Below are 16623 nucleotides of genomic sequence, written 5' to 3'. Positions count from 1 at the left end.
AGCGAAGCTTTCCTACATATTATTTATTTCTTTAATATCAAACTCAAAATTGGAAAATTATGTGTCCCATGTAGATTTCACAGTTAAGTGAGGTTAGAATAGCAGACATGTTTAAATCGTGGTTAAACGTTTAGTCAAAATAAAACATCATTACACAAAAGGGATCATTAAATTGTGTATATTGTGTTCCTGTGTGCAGTATCAGGATGGTCAGAAGAGGAGGAAGCCCAACTACAGCAGCGTGGATCTCTCTGAGGTGGAGTGGGAAGACAAAGATGATATCGTACGTGTTAAAGCCCTAAAACCAAAACATGTATATTGTGTGCCATATGAAACACTAGATGTGCTTTGGTGTTATTTGCAACTGACACAATGCCTTGATTTTACATTGTCACAGGATTGCTCATTAGTGCTCATTAGTTTGTCCAGTACATTTTGTATTATTCCAGTAAAATGGCAGCGACATACAGGCTGCCGGATCAATGACCCAGCCTCGACTTCTCCGCTCTACATGCCTCTTTGTGTGCTTTATCTTTCAGCTACGCAACGCTATGGTGAACAGGAGGACAGGGACTTTCTCTATGGAGGTGAAGAAGACAGTGGATAGAGGGGTGAGGCTGCAGATAAAGATGTTTAGTGTCTCCCTATCAGATGAGGCTTGTTCTCTCTCCCTTGTCTCTAGACTATAGGAGCAAATCTCATCTGCGCTTCTGTTTCTTCTCTTTTAGAGACGTGTCCTGAAGATGCACAATGACTACTACTACACTGACATCAAAGGAACACCATTCAGGTGACGGAAAAGTTTTATTACATTCCTAAAACGCCTTTCTGTCAGTTAATGTCTTGGTTAGAGTTAAATGTCGACTCACTGGTTGATTCTCTCCTCTGTTTCGTGTCTCCAGTGTCGGCGTAGCTCTCTCCAGAGGTCATGGAAAGTACTTCTTCAGAGGAAATGTATCAGTTGAAGCTGGTATGTCACTCACACTGTCATTTACTCTATATTAATAAAAGCCTGAGTACAGTGAGAGGTATGTCACTCTGACCTGCTTGTTTGGGAGGGTTTATTGTATCAGTCTTCCCAGGCTGGCATTGCTGAAGCGTTACTGACTTGTGTTTTTCAGGGCTCCGTGATCTGGAACAGCCAGATGTCGCCCTGGCAGATGAATGGTAACGCTGGGGTTATGGAAGTGGGCATTCATGCGTTATGTAGGTTATCCCTCTGTGTTCATCAGAGATGTTGAGGCCTGTGATGTAACAGTGTGTCTCTGTTTGGGCCACAGGACTTACTGCAACACAGAGGAGCAGCACGAGCACCGTCACCTGACCCAGATTCAAGCCATCAAGCTCTTCTTGACGGGCCGCAGACCACATCTGAAATGTTAGAGACGTCCGAGTCAGACCTTAATGAATTAGACTACAGAGAGCCTGTTTTATCTGTGATCAAACTGTAATCAAACATAGTAAACAAGATGGATGTTTTTGGACAAAAAGGTTTCTAATGGTTAATCAGGTCTTTAAACTGTGCAGGTGACAGAGAGCTGATCCAGGAGGTCTTATTTGATGCTGTGGTCACTGCTCCACTGGAGGCCTACTGGACTGGACTTGCCCTCAACAAGTCGGAGTAAGAACATTTTGGTCAAGTGTACATTTAGAAGTGTTAGTAAGTCATGAATAAAGGCAGTTTATTAAAAGTCTAATTAAAGTCTAATAAGCCATCAGTAAGTGTAAGTCATCTGCAGTTATACACGTTAGCAAATTAATAATGAAAGCGTCTTACAATAATCCATAATATTGCAACATTATTCTAATTAATGGCTTATAACTGATATTTAAAGCATTATCAGCCATTAAAATCAAAAAGAGTTTCAAACCCTTAACATGTATAAAGTAACATTTTGGAGCACTGTTGCGTTAATTGTTCCTCCTGTGTGTACAGGCTGTTAATAGATCCCTTCTTAAAGCAATTTCAGGGTACAGTAAGAGACCGCAGGAACTGCAAAATCCACAGGCTTATTTCACATCAGGCTAATGTGAGGCCTCATCAGTCTAAATTATCCAAATTAAGCTCTATCTTCTTAATTTACAGTTCTATCCCTCTTTGTGGTGCAGGGAGGGAAACAAAAAGGGAGTATTTTGTACTTATAGAAGACTAACATTGGAAGATACACACTTAATTTGTTTTAATCAAACTGCTGAGGTCTTGTATTAGCTTTCGCTGAACTTCATTCATTTTTGCACACTATGAGGATTGTGGACTCATTATTTACAATAATAGGAAGGTTTTTTTTTTCCACAGCCAGTATGTACAGGAGGATACAATCAGTGACCAAAAATGGTTTTACATACGGACATGTGAGGCAAACTTGAAAAATGTGAACCTACCTATTTAACAGGCTGTCTCATATAAGGCTTTGCAATTTGTTAATCAATTATTATTTTGTTATGAAACCATTAATATTTTATCCTATAAAATATCAAACATCAAGAGAAGTGCCCAGTCACTGACTTCAAATTGCGGACTTGAAATTCCTTATTTTTCTACAAAACCATGAAAAGCCCACAAATGAATAACATGATATGAATAAATAATAAGCAAGTAAGCTTGAGAAGATGCAACATCATACAGTCCAACTCTCTAAATATGGTATTTTTACAATATACCTCTAAGATTAGAGCTACATCAGCTGCACCAAGAACTTCCCATTCAGTACAATCAGCAGCAGAAACAACAATCTGGTCACACTGCATAAATACATTTCTAAATGTATGGAAGGATGTATACATGTGCTTATGTGCCACTGCTCTGCATTACACCAACAGGAACTCAGACAAAGGAGTGGAGATTACCTTCCTGGGTACACGCACCGGCCTGTCGAGAACCAACCTGTTTGTACCCGGCGATCAGCTCTCCAATCAGTGAGTGCCGCTGCTCAACATTTCCCTAATCATTACTTACAGCGCGAGGCGAGGCTGTGATTGTGCTTGATGAATCTGATCCTTTGCTCCTCACCTTACCCTCATTCTGTGTGCTTCCTCAGAGATTTCCTGACAGCGGAGGACAAGGAAGGTGTATTTAATGCTGATCACTTCCCTCTGTGGTACAAGAGAGCGGCAGAGCAGGTCCCCGGCACATTTGTCTACTCCATCCCTTTCAGTACAGGTATGCAGAACAAAACCAGAAATAAGAGATAGTAGCTAAAGTGTGCAGAGCCAAATAAAAGTTCCCTTTGCCCGCGCCAAACTACACTAGTCTATTGATGCTAAATTATCTGCATCTTACGTTACACAAGTCCCTCTCAATATACTTTTAATTATCGCTTGCAGCATTATATAGGGCACTTTTGGTAGTTCATCTGGTTGCCTTAATCATTCAGCATTTAACATCTTAATCAGTCTTCTTCTATGTCCCTCTTTCTGTTACGGATTGTGGTTTTTACTGGTTTCCACTGATAGGATGTGCAGCACAGCTCACCTCCCTCACAGCTTTTCTGCAGTTAATGTGGCCCACGTTCTGTCTGCTGGCCAGAGGAGGGAGAATTCAGTTGCACTCCCCAGGACATTTACCACCTTTCCTCTGTTAATGATGACTGCATCCACTCAGTCTTTGCCATCATAACCTGAAATGTCTTATCACAGCACCCATTTCGGAATTATTAGAGTCATCTGGCTGTAGAAAAAGCTCTGACTGGACTCCATTACTATAAAGTAATAGCCTGGTACTGCAGTTTCTGTTGAGCCTGCCAACTGACTCTGCTGAGTAAAGGGCGCCATCTAGTGAGCAATAAGTGTAATCTGAAGTTTATTATCTGCTCTTCATCCCCAGCTTTAGAAAATAAGAGTGTGGTTTTGGCCAGCACAGCAATCCAGCTCCTCGATGACAGAAAGTCTCCTATTGTCGCAGGTACAACCTCATTTATTACTATCTTTATGTAAATACTTATTGAGTATTTCTGGATATTGTGCAGTTTCTTATGTGGTTGCTCTTGTGCTCAGCTGTAGGGATCCAAATGAAACTTGAGTTCTTTCAGAGGAAGTTCTGGACTGCCTGCAGACAGGTAAAAGCACAACAAATAATGCAGCATGTTTTACAATAAAATGAGTTCCCTGACTAGGTGTGAAACTAAACTAAATGTTTTGTCCTCAGTGTACAGCTCTTGATGGAAAATGTAGCATTAGCTGTGATAACGGGGTAAGAACAGTCACAAAACAATGACTTTTTACATTTTTTTCTGGTTTTGGTTGTTTTGGTAACATAATCTTTTTATTCTTCTGACAGGACATTAACTGTTATCTCATTGACAACAACGGCTTCATTCTTGTCACAGAGGAGCAATCTCAGGTACTGTGTTCATGTTTATGTATACATGTTCACATCTACATATGAACAAAAGTTGAAACAAAAGTTGAAATGCTGGAAACAAAACACAAAATGCCTTAGATGTTTCCCCCACAAGTCTCAAAAGTGCATACAGAGGAACACTGGACCTTTCTTCCAAAGAGGAAAGTTAGAAGATCTTGAGGGAAGTAGGATGAAAGATAGAGGATGGCAATAAAAGTCTCCTTTGTATTTTTCACTTCAGAACAGAGATTCAATAATGTTAACATTTGATAATATAAATGGCCTCACCACCTTCAGTACACACCGAACCCTGTAGAATATACATGTGATATGACTATGCAGACAATAGATTACTCCCACAAGATGGCTTCCTCTTTTAATGAGTGTCTGTCCAGTGGTGGTGCTTATACTATTAACTCTTTCCACTACATTTATCTGACAGCTTTAGTTAATATAGTTACTTTTCAGATTACAGTTTGTCACTCACCCCTCCTGTCCAGTGAGAACCTTGTATAACACGAGCTAGAATATGCACCGTCACAAAGCTGAAGCTCATGAAAAGTTTACTTTTTAGACATGCATTGTTCTTACAGGAGAGCAACGCTACAAATATATGATGATCTTATAGAATATTGATGGATTGCTGTGGATCCATCAATATTGCAGTTCATAATGTAAGAAACATCTTATATAATAGTAAAACACTGACAGGAACAGGAAATACTTTTATTTTTCATACTTTAAATAGATTTAGCTGATAATACGTACATACTTTTATTTAAGTAAGGTTGTTAATACAGGACTTGTACATGTAGTGGAGTATTTCACAGTGTTGTATAAGTTCTTTAAGAGAAATCTTAAATTACAACTTATTTGAGGGATTTTCAATTGGATGTGTTAAGCTATGTGTCTGTGTGCTTTGACATAACTTCTCTCTCAGACAGGGCTCTTCTTTGGAGAGGTGGAGGGTGCTGTTATGAACAAACTTCTCCAAATGGGGTCCTTCAAAAGGTCGGAGACACAAACATTTCTCTGAGCCCTGAACTGATAAACCTAATAACCATAAAACTATATACCTGATGTCATATTTGATGTTTATTACAACCTGCTCTGTTTGTGTTGCAGGATCACGCTGTTAGATTACCAGGCCCTTTGCAAAGAGTATGCTGGGAGCAGTGACAGTGCACGCACTTTATCAGATGTAAGTGACAGAACATTAGCTGGTAGATTTAAAGATAGACACATATGATGCAATCATTTTTATCATCTGCGGTGCACTAACTGTACATTTTGTTTGACCAGAGTTAAAATCATCAGCATAGACCTTGTTACCTTTCTCAGACTTTGTGGTCAGCAGTGTTTGCACACTGGTGGGAACATCAGTACAGAATGAACTCATTTAAAAAAACCTTAAACATTGTTTCCTTTTGCACACAGATTATAACATTATATACTGTTCTCTCTTTCAGCCCTTCTCTGTTGTTAGGTGGCTCCTGACTGAACTTGTTATGTAAGAATAACACAAAACATTTCAAAAGTGTTTATTATATGGGCCCACACAATACATGATATCATTTACAAAATGTGGTAACTCTTTTTTATAATAGGGGCATATTTAAATAATAGTGAGTGTTAGATAAGAACAAAAATAAGTTATAATCAACTTTTTTAATTATCATTGGTTTCATCACTTAAATAAGTTATAAAAGTATTTAGATATTACATCCTATCAACTATATACTAAGATTAGTTCATAAGTCAACATGTCCACACAACACAACACATTTGTAAATGGTTACCTAATACTAATTTAATAACCTTTGGTTAATGTTCTTAAAAAGTAATAAATGTCAAATTAACAATTCATACCTTTGGTGACATTGGTGAACTATTAGCTAATGTTAGGGTTAAGGTTAGGGTACATATTAGTTACTATTTTCTGTCCATAGAAACATTTGTTTCAATGTGATGTTTGTTTTTTTCTTTAGTTTTCTGCTAGAATTTAACCTGTACAGCTGGTGGAATGTCGATCTTTCAGTTAAAGGTAACTATAGCTGCTATCTGTATGTTTGTTGTATGTGAAAAGAGAGGTGAAAGTGTGAGAGAACTGGACACGTTCTCTGCTTATCTGTGGTTTAGTCAACTTCTGTGGTTCTTAATTTCCTTTCACACACATTCAGCTCAGAGATCTCGGGGTAAAACAATGATGGTGCCATGTGACACAGAATATCCTGCCTTTGTCTCTGAACGCACCATTAAAGAAACAACGGGCAACATCGAATGTGAAGGCTGTGTCAGGTACTGCTTCAGGCCAACTTAAAATAGTTAACCACACCCTTTTCTAACAATATCTCTGAACAGTAGATGTACTACTTCCTTATTATAAGATTTTAATTCCAGTCTTTGTCTCTGTTTGGGCTGCAGATCTTTTGTCATACAGCAGATTCCCAGCAGCAACCTCTTCATGGTTGTTGTGGACAATAAGTGTGACTGCAGCAGTGCTCCTCCAGTAACCATGGATCCCATTGAGATCATGTATATCCTTTCTAGAAGAAACACAGATGTTTAACATGTGTGAATGTTTACTAAATGCATGTTCATTTCAGCTCATGGTTAGTTGTGTGTGTTGGTGAAGGTCTGAACATATAAACATATTTATTTTGTTTACACCCTTGACGCCTCTGAACACAACGAGTCACTAAAATGTGACAGACTGAAGTTTCAGAAGGACAGAAAGAAGCCTGAATCGTGTCATCCTTTCCACCCTGAGGTATGAGACTCTACATGTCTACAGTTAAACTGTGAAGTTGCTGGTGGAGCACAAGTCTTTATCCTTAGCTAAGCTAACTGAGCTGCTGTAGCTTCATACAGTACAGATGTGAAAGTGGTAGCAATCTTCTCATCTAACTCTTTGTAAGAAAGTGAGTAAGCATATATCCCAAAATAATTTCTTTTATGATATCATGTCTGGAGATTAAGAGCATGAAGCAAATCAGTGAAGTCAGTTAGACTGGTAACGTGTGTAACCTAAGGTTATGAATATAACCCTGGTTCTCTGATTAGCATGAGTGAGTGTCTCACTATGGGGAACCCCTCCTGCGTGACCTCGTCAGAAACTCAAATAACATTACGCCAGCTTAACTGGCTGGCACTTATGATGTCTATGTTGGGAGGGGATGGGACTCTCCTCCTATATAATAGACTGACATAGTGTTATTTGTCATTGGAAAAAAGCTCACCTCTTCCTCGCATTTATAGCAAGGAGGGTGGTATGGTGAGATGCTCATGCTAATCAGAGAACCGGGGGTTATATTCATAACCTTATGTTTTCTTTCATAGTATTCGTTTTGTGGCTCACTATGGGGAAAAGAATACTGATTGTACGTGGTGCAGAGTTGGAACCATTATATCCAACCCATAAAATCTAGCAAATGTGTGGGGTGAGACCCAGCATGGAGCTGCACACACCTCTCCAATGTAAACCCCTTAAAACAGAGCCCACAAGGTTGCTAGACCCCTGGTGCAATGTGCACAGAGACCAGCGGAAGGCTGTAGATCCTTGCTGGCATTAGCCAGAGCAATAGCCCCTACTATCCAGTGGGAAAGACGCTGTTTGATGAGGTTTTGCCCAAGACACAAATAACTGGTTACCCTGTCGGAAATCCTAGGTCCGGTCCAAATAAATTGGTAGTGCACAAACTAGAAACAGAGTATGCAAATGCTGGTGCTCCTCAGAAGAGAAAGGCGGGGGATAAAATGCAACCTTTTCTATAGGGGAGTACAAGCCCATAACCTTCGCAATAAAGGCCGGTTTATGCTTAGCCGAGGCTAAAGCTGGCAATAAAGTGGTCTTCAGGGACAAAATGTTCAGCTCTACCTGTTACAGTACAGTGGGAAGATCCCATGACAGGGCAATTGGTCTAGATGTAGGCAATTTACACCATGCACCCTTCATGAATCGACACACTAAAGGGTGTTGACCCACTGACTTCTCATCAAAGCCAAAATGGCAGACAGAGATTGCTGCCAACTACACCTTGATGGTTGAGAGGGCTTTACATTTCTCAATAAGTTCCTGTAAAAATGACAGAATCACTGCTACAGAACAATGAAAAGGAACAGTTTGTGACTCTGAGCACCAGCACTCAAACACACGCCAAGTGGTAACAGCCATGGCCGCTAGCCAGTGCTTCCCTGGCCAACATGGAGCTATCAGGATCATGGACAGACTTCCTTCAGTCACTCTGGCCAGAGTTGGCGGAATGAGGGCTATTGGGGAAAAAGCATACAGGAGAGTCTTCGGCCACTTGGTTGCAAGCACATCCACCCCCAGCAGAGCCCTCTGATCATGTAGAGAAAAGAACAGGGGGCATTGACGATCTCCATTGTCCATGGTTGCCTGACCAAACCACAACCAAAGCTGTGTCACCACCTGGGGGTGAAACTTCCAGTCTGCATACACTGGGTTTTCTCTGGATAACAGATTTGCCCGGTAATTCAGAATGCCTGGTGCATGAGTCACCCTCGGAGACTGCAGGCCAGGTGTACACTACTATTAGTCTGTATGCCAGTGTGTGTAACTTGGGGGACCTCAGCCCCCCCTGCCTGTTGATGTAAGCCACTACAGTGGAATTGTCCGTCCTCACCAAAATAAGATGACCCCTCAGCCAAGGGAGGAAGTGTTTCAGGGCCAAATGAAAAGCCAGCAGTTGCAGTGGCCATTGCATTGAGGATTCAGGCCCAGAGAGGCTACCCAGTGCAGGACGGCTCTCATATACAGGCGTCCCAGTGGAACTGCCTCTGGCATTGTTTGAGGATAACCATGTTGCCCCTGTGGAACAGTGCTAGGCTTTTCAGCACAGTACCCACTCTCTCTTGGCATGGAGAGAGTCCAGAGTGAGCCCAATGAAAGTTATGGGCTGGACAAGCGTCAACATGCTCTTTTTCACATTTATCTGACTTTACTTTTTTTCTACTTTTGGAACAGAGCTGAGGGACTAAGTAGCCTGTGAGGGTGGCAGACAGACCTCTGCAGGCAAATTTTCAGCGCCTCACCATCCCTCTTTTTCTCCTCACATGCACTCCTCTTATGCATGGAAATTACAGCCGAGACCCTGAGGGACGATAGGAGTAGTTTGTTGTCAGGTTGGTAAGCGCAAGCCAGCGCGCTCTCTCCTGAAGAACCATCAGGCCCATGGCTCTGCCTGTAGCTTGTATGGCCACTTTCTGGAGACGAAAAACGTGGTCGGTTATACAGCAGATTTCATCACACAGGGAGGTATCTGGTTGACCAGACATGTCCTCTTCTAGTTGAGCTTGGTAAGCCATCAGAGGCGTTGAGGGCTCTTAGAGCCGCTGCCTTGTAGCACTTATCAGTTTGACAGGCTTGACTGGAAGCGGTCTGTTTTTGAGGGGAGAGACGGAGCTGAGGAAGAGAGGGCCTTTTGGTGAAGGTGGGTCACTACCAGCGGCTCTATCGGCGGCATTTGGCAGACGCTGTGAGACTATATCCCCTCACAATCCAACAAGGAGGCTCCCATGATGGGGTGTTTTTCACTGTAGGGCTTATCTTTCCACGTCACCGCTATCTCCGAGTAGCTTCTGCTGATGCTACCTGTTACAAGGTATTGCTACCTGCCGGTATTGCTAGTATTACCCTTATTAGCAAAAGTATTGCTAATTTAAACCCAAGCCATGCTGCAAAGAGTATTGCTACTGTTAGTGAACCAGCAAACAACTGTACATCTGGGAATTAAGTGCCCGGTGACCGAGTTGTGCCCCCGTGTCTGTGGACAGTTTAGCTTAGCACCCTTTAGCACAGTTGTCGACAGGCTTCTGTGAGAAGTCAGAAGAGGTTTTTGAATGACAAATGACACGTCAGCCTATTATATAGGAGGAGGGTCCCATCCCCTCCTGATATAGACGTCATCATTGCCAGCCAGTTAGAGCTGGCGTAAGGTTATTTGAGCTTCTGACGAGGTCATAAAGGAGGTTTTCCCATAGTGAGACACAAAACGAATGTTATGAAAGAGAACTACATTTATGTCAAAGACAGATTGTGTTACTTGTACATTATGCTAGCCAGCTGTCTATTTTGGTTAATGTCAGGCTCATCTTATTCAAATGTAATGAAACAATAATCAACAAACAATGGCTACTTGAATGATGTAATGTCACACTCAATGGGCTCAGTGGTTAGCACTGTGGCCTCACAGCAAAAGGTCCTGGGTTCGACTGGGGCAGGGCCTTTCTTTGTGGAGTTTGCATGTTCTCCCTGTGTCTGCATGGGTTTCCTCCAGGTTAGGGTCACTCAGAGCCCTTGACCAAGGTACTGGTTTAGATCTGGAGTTAGTCCCCGGGCACTGTACAGTGGCAGCCCACTGCTCTTAGTACTTAGGATAAGTTAAACACAGAGGAGTCTATTCTTACTCTTATACTATTCTATAAATACTGTTGTACAGCTCCATATGTATCACATATGACTGTTTTCTGCAGGAAAATGCCATGGAGTGTGGTTCAGCAACACGCCTCTCCAGTGCTCTGACAGCAGCACTGCTCCCTCTGATAGCAGCGACCATCAGCAGGTGACCAGCAGCATAGGTGGACATCAGTAAGGACTTAATCAACAAGAAGATGCTTATAAACACATAGAGAACATGGCCAACCAGAAATGAAATTGCTCATACCTCTGCGACAGGCAACGCTCTACTAAGAAACAAATCTTTATCTGTAGCACAGACTCACATTCATTAATGCAGAAAACATACACGATGTGGTGCAGCAAAATAAAATGAGAAAAAATGGGAGTGCTGGGTGATTTTGCTTAGAGCACTGCAGATCACGGCACTGACAGTTTGCCATATTGTTCTGAATGTGTGCAGAAATTAAATGACAAAGAAATACAGTAAAAACAAATGCCTGCAGTAGGAGTACAGGTATTTCTTGTCAAAGTATAAAACAGGTCCTCAAAGGATGATAGTAAGACATCAAACATGTTTATTTGTTGTTAGAAAAAAAAAGGAAGGCTGATGTAAAAGTCTGCAGAATGTAAAATGCACTTTTGTCATATTTGAAAAGAATGCAGAGTGGTCTGTATTTTGGGCAGTAAATTGCTAAAGAACAACTGACAGCAATGTCATAGTTTAATTTCTTCAAATAGTTTATTTTGTAACTAAATCATTTTGGATGTCATTGATAATATGGATCATGTAAAATACCTGAGAGACACCAGAACATTTGAACGTCTTTGTTTTAAAGCAGAAGACATTTCAGACAAGCTAAAGATGCATGAAGAAGAGGATCACAGGATGATTCATTATATACAGTCATATTTTGTCAACTGTCACACTCTTAACCATATGATTGAGAAAGTTGGTGAATAAATACAAAGAAATATTTTCCTTCCTTCATTTACCCCTTGTGTTATTTTATTAAGTGTGCTCAAGTTAATGTGTGTGTGTGTGTGTGTGTGTGTGTGTGTGTGTGTGTGTGTGTGTGTGTGTGTGTGTAGGTGTGTGTGTTTGTGTGCAGTAGCAGTAAGTTGTAAATGCGACAAATTACATCCAGTCACAAAAAATATGACATACAAACATAATATAACATTAAACAAACACATTTGAATACAAAACATAAATTACAAACAGAAAGTTAACTTTGCTTTGCTATATTATATATGAGAAACACTAAATACATTTTCACAAAACAAAGAAATCTGAATTTAAATGCAGTTTGGAACCCATGCTGTGCTTTGTATGTCATAAACCATAACTCGTACCATAACCATGTACTCGTGGTTTATTTGTTTGAACTAAGAAAAAACATTGCAATAGTGTGACATTAATCCTGATGATGATAATTATAAAAGTCAAATTTTAAAATGTTATTACAACGCATTTCAAGTTCTTTAGTCTGCTTTATAAAACCGTTTGTGTTTCAGTGTTTTTGCACGGTGCTATACATCATGACCTTCGGGGCAGATTCAGCTGGCTCCTCAGAGATGATGTTGTACAAATGGTATGGGTCATTCTGGGGAAAGAAGGAAACTAACTGTAGGATCTGTTAATATATATGACAGTATATTTAACATTGTTTCTCATGTCAGACTCACATTATCATATTGAGGCTCCTGACTTTTCACTTCCTTAGAACCTGCTAGTGAGAAGACACACACAGTAAGATGATAGACTACAATTAAGTTTGGTGTTTTATTGCATAGTCTGTATATGAAATAATGATTTTTTTTAATGAAAAGTCTTCAGTCTATTTGATTGGATTCAAGAGCATTTGATGCTCACAATGTCAAGCTCATCTTTTAGCCAAAACAAAATAAACCTGCTGTTCAGAGAATAATTCTATACCATCTCTTTTGTTCACATGAGAAAAAAACAGTTCGACACAACCAAAAGAGGTTATTTTGGTCTCTGTGCAGTGGTGGTCTGCCCACACACAAGGTTTACTTTAGTTTGAGATGCAGGTCTTGCATGTTTACTCTTTGCAAACTTTTGGTTTCCACAATGGTTATTTTGGTAGCTGTGAGCTATGTGAACTGGAAGTGTGAGGCTGCGTCAATTACTTTTAAGATTCAAGCCAGTATGAGTGTATAGGACAGCTGTGTGGCCTATCTTTACCTAAATAGTGTTAGTTCAGGCGAAGTGCTGAAGCTGACTGCCATCATCTGTTGCCTTCATTCTTAACCATCAGCAGCTCTTTCACCAGCTGTGTGGCTTTCAGCGCAGCCATTATAAACTGCCACTTCATACTGATACTCTGTTGATACTTTCATGCCCATGATGTTTGCTGCTGTGGTTCCTTTCACCAACCTGCTATATTTTTAATTTACCTCAAAATGAATATTGTTTCTTCCAGAGCACGACCTTTTTACTAAATTTAACTAATAAACATTTGCTATAAATAGCCAATTCCTTGACTAGTCTCTCTGACTGAAGTAGTAGCTTTCTTTGGTGCTCATATCTTTTGGTTAGTTATGCAATGATTGTGAAAGTACAACTTCTAGAGCTCACATATATTTAATCATTAGAGACAGACTATGAAAATAATTATTATAGATTTGTGTCATAAAATTCAAAATTTCAGTAGTGTATACACATATATATATTTACATTCAATCTTCAGTGGACACATTAATTGACATAGTTCTCACCAGTTCTTTTAGTACAAAGAAGTGCCAATCCCAGTACGATGAGGCCCACAGTTACTCCAAAACCAGATACAAATACTACAAACTTCAACATCCACTTTTCATCTGTGAACAGAAGTTATAAACAAGTGTCATTTTTACTTCTCACATTGACAGAAAAGCAAGAGATGACTACAATATTCAACCACCAATAAGCACTTTTGCTTTGTAACTGATATAACTGTGTAAATGAGGTTGTAAACATTATTTATTCACACATACTGTACTCACCTGTGGCTGTTTTCAGAGGGACTGCAGAGAAAGAGGAATCTATAGTGTAAGACGTACTAACACTCAAACCTAGTAAGTGCATAGCCACAAAAGTTTTTAAACATTCACAGCAGTGCAAGTTAGCATTTTGTTGCAGTAAGAATAAGAATAATAAGATAATGATAAAAATCTTTAGTCTACCTGTTATTTCAGTTTCTGGATTCATAGGGGTCATACTGCTATCTGTTCCTTGAAGGCATAAAAGATATAATCATTAATATTGCCCTCTTTGTACGAAGAGTATAAATCGTAAGCAGTGTTGTCATGTTCTGGTTAAAAACAACTAGTGCTGTCAAACGAGTAAAATATTTTATCGCAATTAATTGCATTAATGTCATAGTTAACTCGCAATTAATCGCACATTTTTATCTATTCTAAATGTCCCTTGATTTCTTTTTGTCCCATTATTTTTTCTCATTTTAATGCTCTCATCAACATGGGAAAGTGGATCGGCTTGCTTTGTGCAAATGTTGTTTTTATTGAAAACAACACTGGCATATACTGTAGTGTTCAATTTCACACTAACATTCTCACTTGGAGCAAATAATCTCTCACAATGTAACACTGTCCATCAATAAAAGGGTGAAAAAAGTCCGATCTCCGTGGTCAAATCAGCCGCACTTAAATTTCGAGTGTACAAGTATTCTCAGCATTATGGTAAATGCGGAGAAACAGCGTAGTTACTGCCGGTTTTCAAAATAAAGGTATTTAGAGCCGTAAGCTATAATTAAAATATGTTACATTAAAGTGTCTCATGCCCCCTGATGAATAAAAAAACACTTTATATCAAGTATCTTTACTGCACCAGTGTGGAGAAATGCCAAAATAAAAGTCTCATATTTATGCCTCCAGAGATTGCATATTTGACCATATTTGAGGTACTGTAAAAACATATTGCTCAGTGTTTCCTGGCTACTGATGGTATATTTGACTTTTACACATATGAGACTACAAACATACTTAATATCAAGCATTTTTACTGTACCAATTTGGAGAAATTCAACAATAAAAGTCCATATTTGTACCTCCAAGTGGTATTTTCATATATTTGAGCTAATGTAAAAACACTTTGCTCAATAATTCCTGGCTATGGATGATATATTTGACTTCTACACATCTAAGACTACAAGTATACTTAATATCAAGCATTTTTACTGTACCAATGTGGAGAAATTGAAGAATAAAAGTCCCATATTTATACTTCCAGATTCCATAATCCAATGACCAAAACATACACGGACCATACACGGACCTCAGCGTCTCGCACTCGCCATCCACCCAAAACGTAACGTCCACTACTCTTAAACAAGTGTGTGCGGCCTGCCTGTTGTTTTGTTTCCGGTCTAGCTAGATCCGGTGTGGTGTTGTAGTTTTTCTAACTTTACTAGTTGTTGCAACAGCATGTGAAAAAAACTACAAAATGGGTTTGCGTTAACGCCTTTAATAACGCGTTAAACTGACAGCACTAATAACAACTTTATTGTTCTTGAACAATGTCAACAAACATCTGTACAGTCCAACTTCACATAAGCATAAGCACATGCAGATACAGATAGAGACATATAAGAGTAAATGTGAAATGTTGAAAATGTAAATAAATACTTAACCTGATGCTGGTTTCACTGATGTTGGGAAAGTAGAGATCAAACTATCAGTGATACTTGGTGTACCAACAGGCCAACCTGGTGAAAGAAGGAAAATACATTTCAAAATATAATACTCAGAAGCACATACCATATGATACAGATACCATATTTCCATCTGTAATTCTGTACCTGATGTTTCTTTTTTAGAAGTTACAGGAGTTGAAGCATGAGACCTGGTACCTGATGATTGAAAATCTTTTGAAATCTTCAAAATAATGAATATAATAAGTGATTTGTGATAATGTTCTGGATTTAAATGTTTAAGTTTCTACCTGTGGTCATAGTAAATGTCGGCACAGTCTGCGTCAATGGTGACTCTTTTTCCACAATATCTACAATAAAAAAAAAAATAGATTTGAACCTGTTAATTTCTTGTGCAGACAACCATGTGGGACTATAAACCAGAGAACATTTCATGAAAAAAACTGATTTCAGGACAATGATAGTCGGGCAACTGATGATGATGATGCTACATTGAAGTCCCTTATATGGCTAATTGGTGTCTATTGGTTTTCTGGTTTAGATTAAACCATGCCCACTTCTGCATGATGAAAGCCTCGACTGCATGTGACACCTACAGTAGTTTGGAAAATAGTGTGGCACTGAATTCACTGTTTATGTTGTTGTTGTGTAAAGGGAAACATTAATCCTAAAAGACTATGACTTAGCAGTTACAGTCAAACATAGAGGCTGTATTATGTGAATCTAAATACAGTATTCATTTAAAAACAGACATAAATATAAAGTTACTGTATGGTGTCCATCTAATTTTACCCAGAATTCACTTTATTAAAATCTATTTCAATGGATGTGTTGTAGCAGTGTGGCATGTGTGTTCATGTCTTTTGTGACTTACCAGTCAAGTTGTATCGATCACTACGAGGAGACAAAGAGTTGGGTTCACGTCCCAAACTGTAATCACAGCTGGCATCACTTTGTTTAACTAAACGTAGACGTTTCAACAAATCATCAATTGTGACAATAAACTGGCAGAACCACTGATTGGTTGAGCTTCTTTTCTTCCAGATGGTTGATGTTTTAACTGGATCACTTTCTTCTCCAAAGTACAGGTTACATTTCGTATCATGATTAGCAGATCCAGGCAGAGAGCAAGTAAAGAGAACGTGTTCACCATGAAAATGCTGAAGAGTCATCTGTGGTGTTTGACCTAC

General features: G+C 39.5%; 2 protein-coding genes across 12 annotated transcripts in view; one reads left to right on the top strand and one right to left on the bottom strand.

Annotated features, from left to right (window-relative positions):
* The window catches only part of LOC127372529 (voltage-dependent calcium channel subunit alpha-2/delta-3-like), a 69785-nt gene that overhangs the window by 24339 nt on the left and 28823 nt on the right, over window positions 1-16623 (top strand). The window contains exons 20-40 of one of the 2 annotated variants that reach the window (XM_051416361.1): window positions 200-283; window positions 540-611; window positions 729-790; window positions 903-970; window positions 1122-1167; window positions 1281-1378; window positions 1528-1621; window positions 2821-2916; window positions 3039-3160; window positions 3824-3901; window positions 3994-4055; window positions 4145-4189; window positions 4277-4339; window positions 5280-5350; window positions 5465-5540; window positions 5809-5849; window positions 6328-6383; window positions 6520-6637; window positions 6764-6877; window positions 7028-7109; window positions 10835-10939. In XM_051416361.1, coding sequence (XP_051272321.1) covers window positions 200-283; window positions 540-611; window positions 729-790; window positions 903-970; window positions 1122-1167; window positions 1281-1378; window positions 1528-1621; window positions 2821-2916; window positions 3039-3160; window positions 3824-3901; window positions 3994-4055; window positions 4145-4189; window positions 4277-4339; window positions 5280-5350; window positions 5465-5540; window positions 5809-5849; window positions 6328-6383; window positions 6520-6637; window positions 6764-6877; window positions 7028-7109; window positions 10835-10927 — 1641 coding nt within the window. In that variant the 3' untranslated portion in view covers window positions 10928-10939. Of the gene's footprint in view, window positions 1-199; window positions 284-539; window positions 612-728; window positions 791-902; window positions 971-1121; window positions 1168-1280; window positions 1379-1527; window positions 1622-2820; window positions 2917-3038; window positions 3161-3823; window positions 3902-3993; window positions 4056-4144; window positions 4190-4276; window positions 4340-5279; window positions 5351-5464; window positions 5541-5808; window positions 5850-6327; window positions 6384-6519; window positions 6638-6763; window positions 6878-7027; window positions 7110-10834; window positions 10940-16623 lie in introns of those variants that run through there. The other variant, XM_051416362.1, reaches the window with a different exon arrangement.
* The window catches only part of LOC127372538 (uncharacterized), a 29797-nt gene continuing 24654 nt past the window's right edge, over window positions 11481-16623 (bottom strand). For all 10 annotated transcript variants that reach the window (XM_051416385.1, XM_051416394.1, XM_051416391.1 and 7 more), the window contains 9 exons: window positions 16308-16619; window positions 15724-15783; window positions 15581-15646; window positions 15413-15487; window positions 13947-13994; window positions 13767-13835; window positions 13500-13601; window positions 12447-12490; window positions 11481-12364 (listed from right to left, as the gene is read on the bottom strand). In XM_051416385.1, the coding sequence (XP_051272345.1) occupies window positions 12272-12364; window positions 12447-12490; window positions 13500-13601; window positions 13767-13835; window positions 13947-13994; window positions 15413-15487; window positions 15581-15646; window positions 15724-15783; window positions 16308-16619 (869 nt within the window). In that variant the 3' untranslated portion in view covers window positions 11481-12271. The remainder of the gene's footprint in view (window positions 12365-12446; window positions 12491-13499; window positions 13602-13766; window positions 13836-13946; window positions 13995-15412; window positions 15488-15580; window positions 15647-15723; window positions 15784-16307; window positions 16620-16623) is intronic.

The sequence above is a fragment of the Dicentrarchus labrax genome, unplaced genomic scaffold (genome assembly GCF_905237075.1).
Source record: "Dicentrarchus labrax unplaced genomic scaffold, dlabrax2021, whole genome shotgun sequence".
Taxonomy (NCBI): Eukaryota; Metazoa; Chordata; class Actinopteri; family Moronidae; genus Dicentrarchus; species Dicentrarchus labrax.
This window is presented reverse-complemented; position numbering and strand designations above follow the sequence as displayed.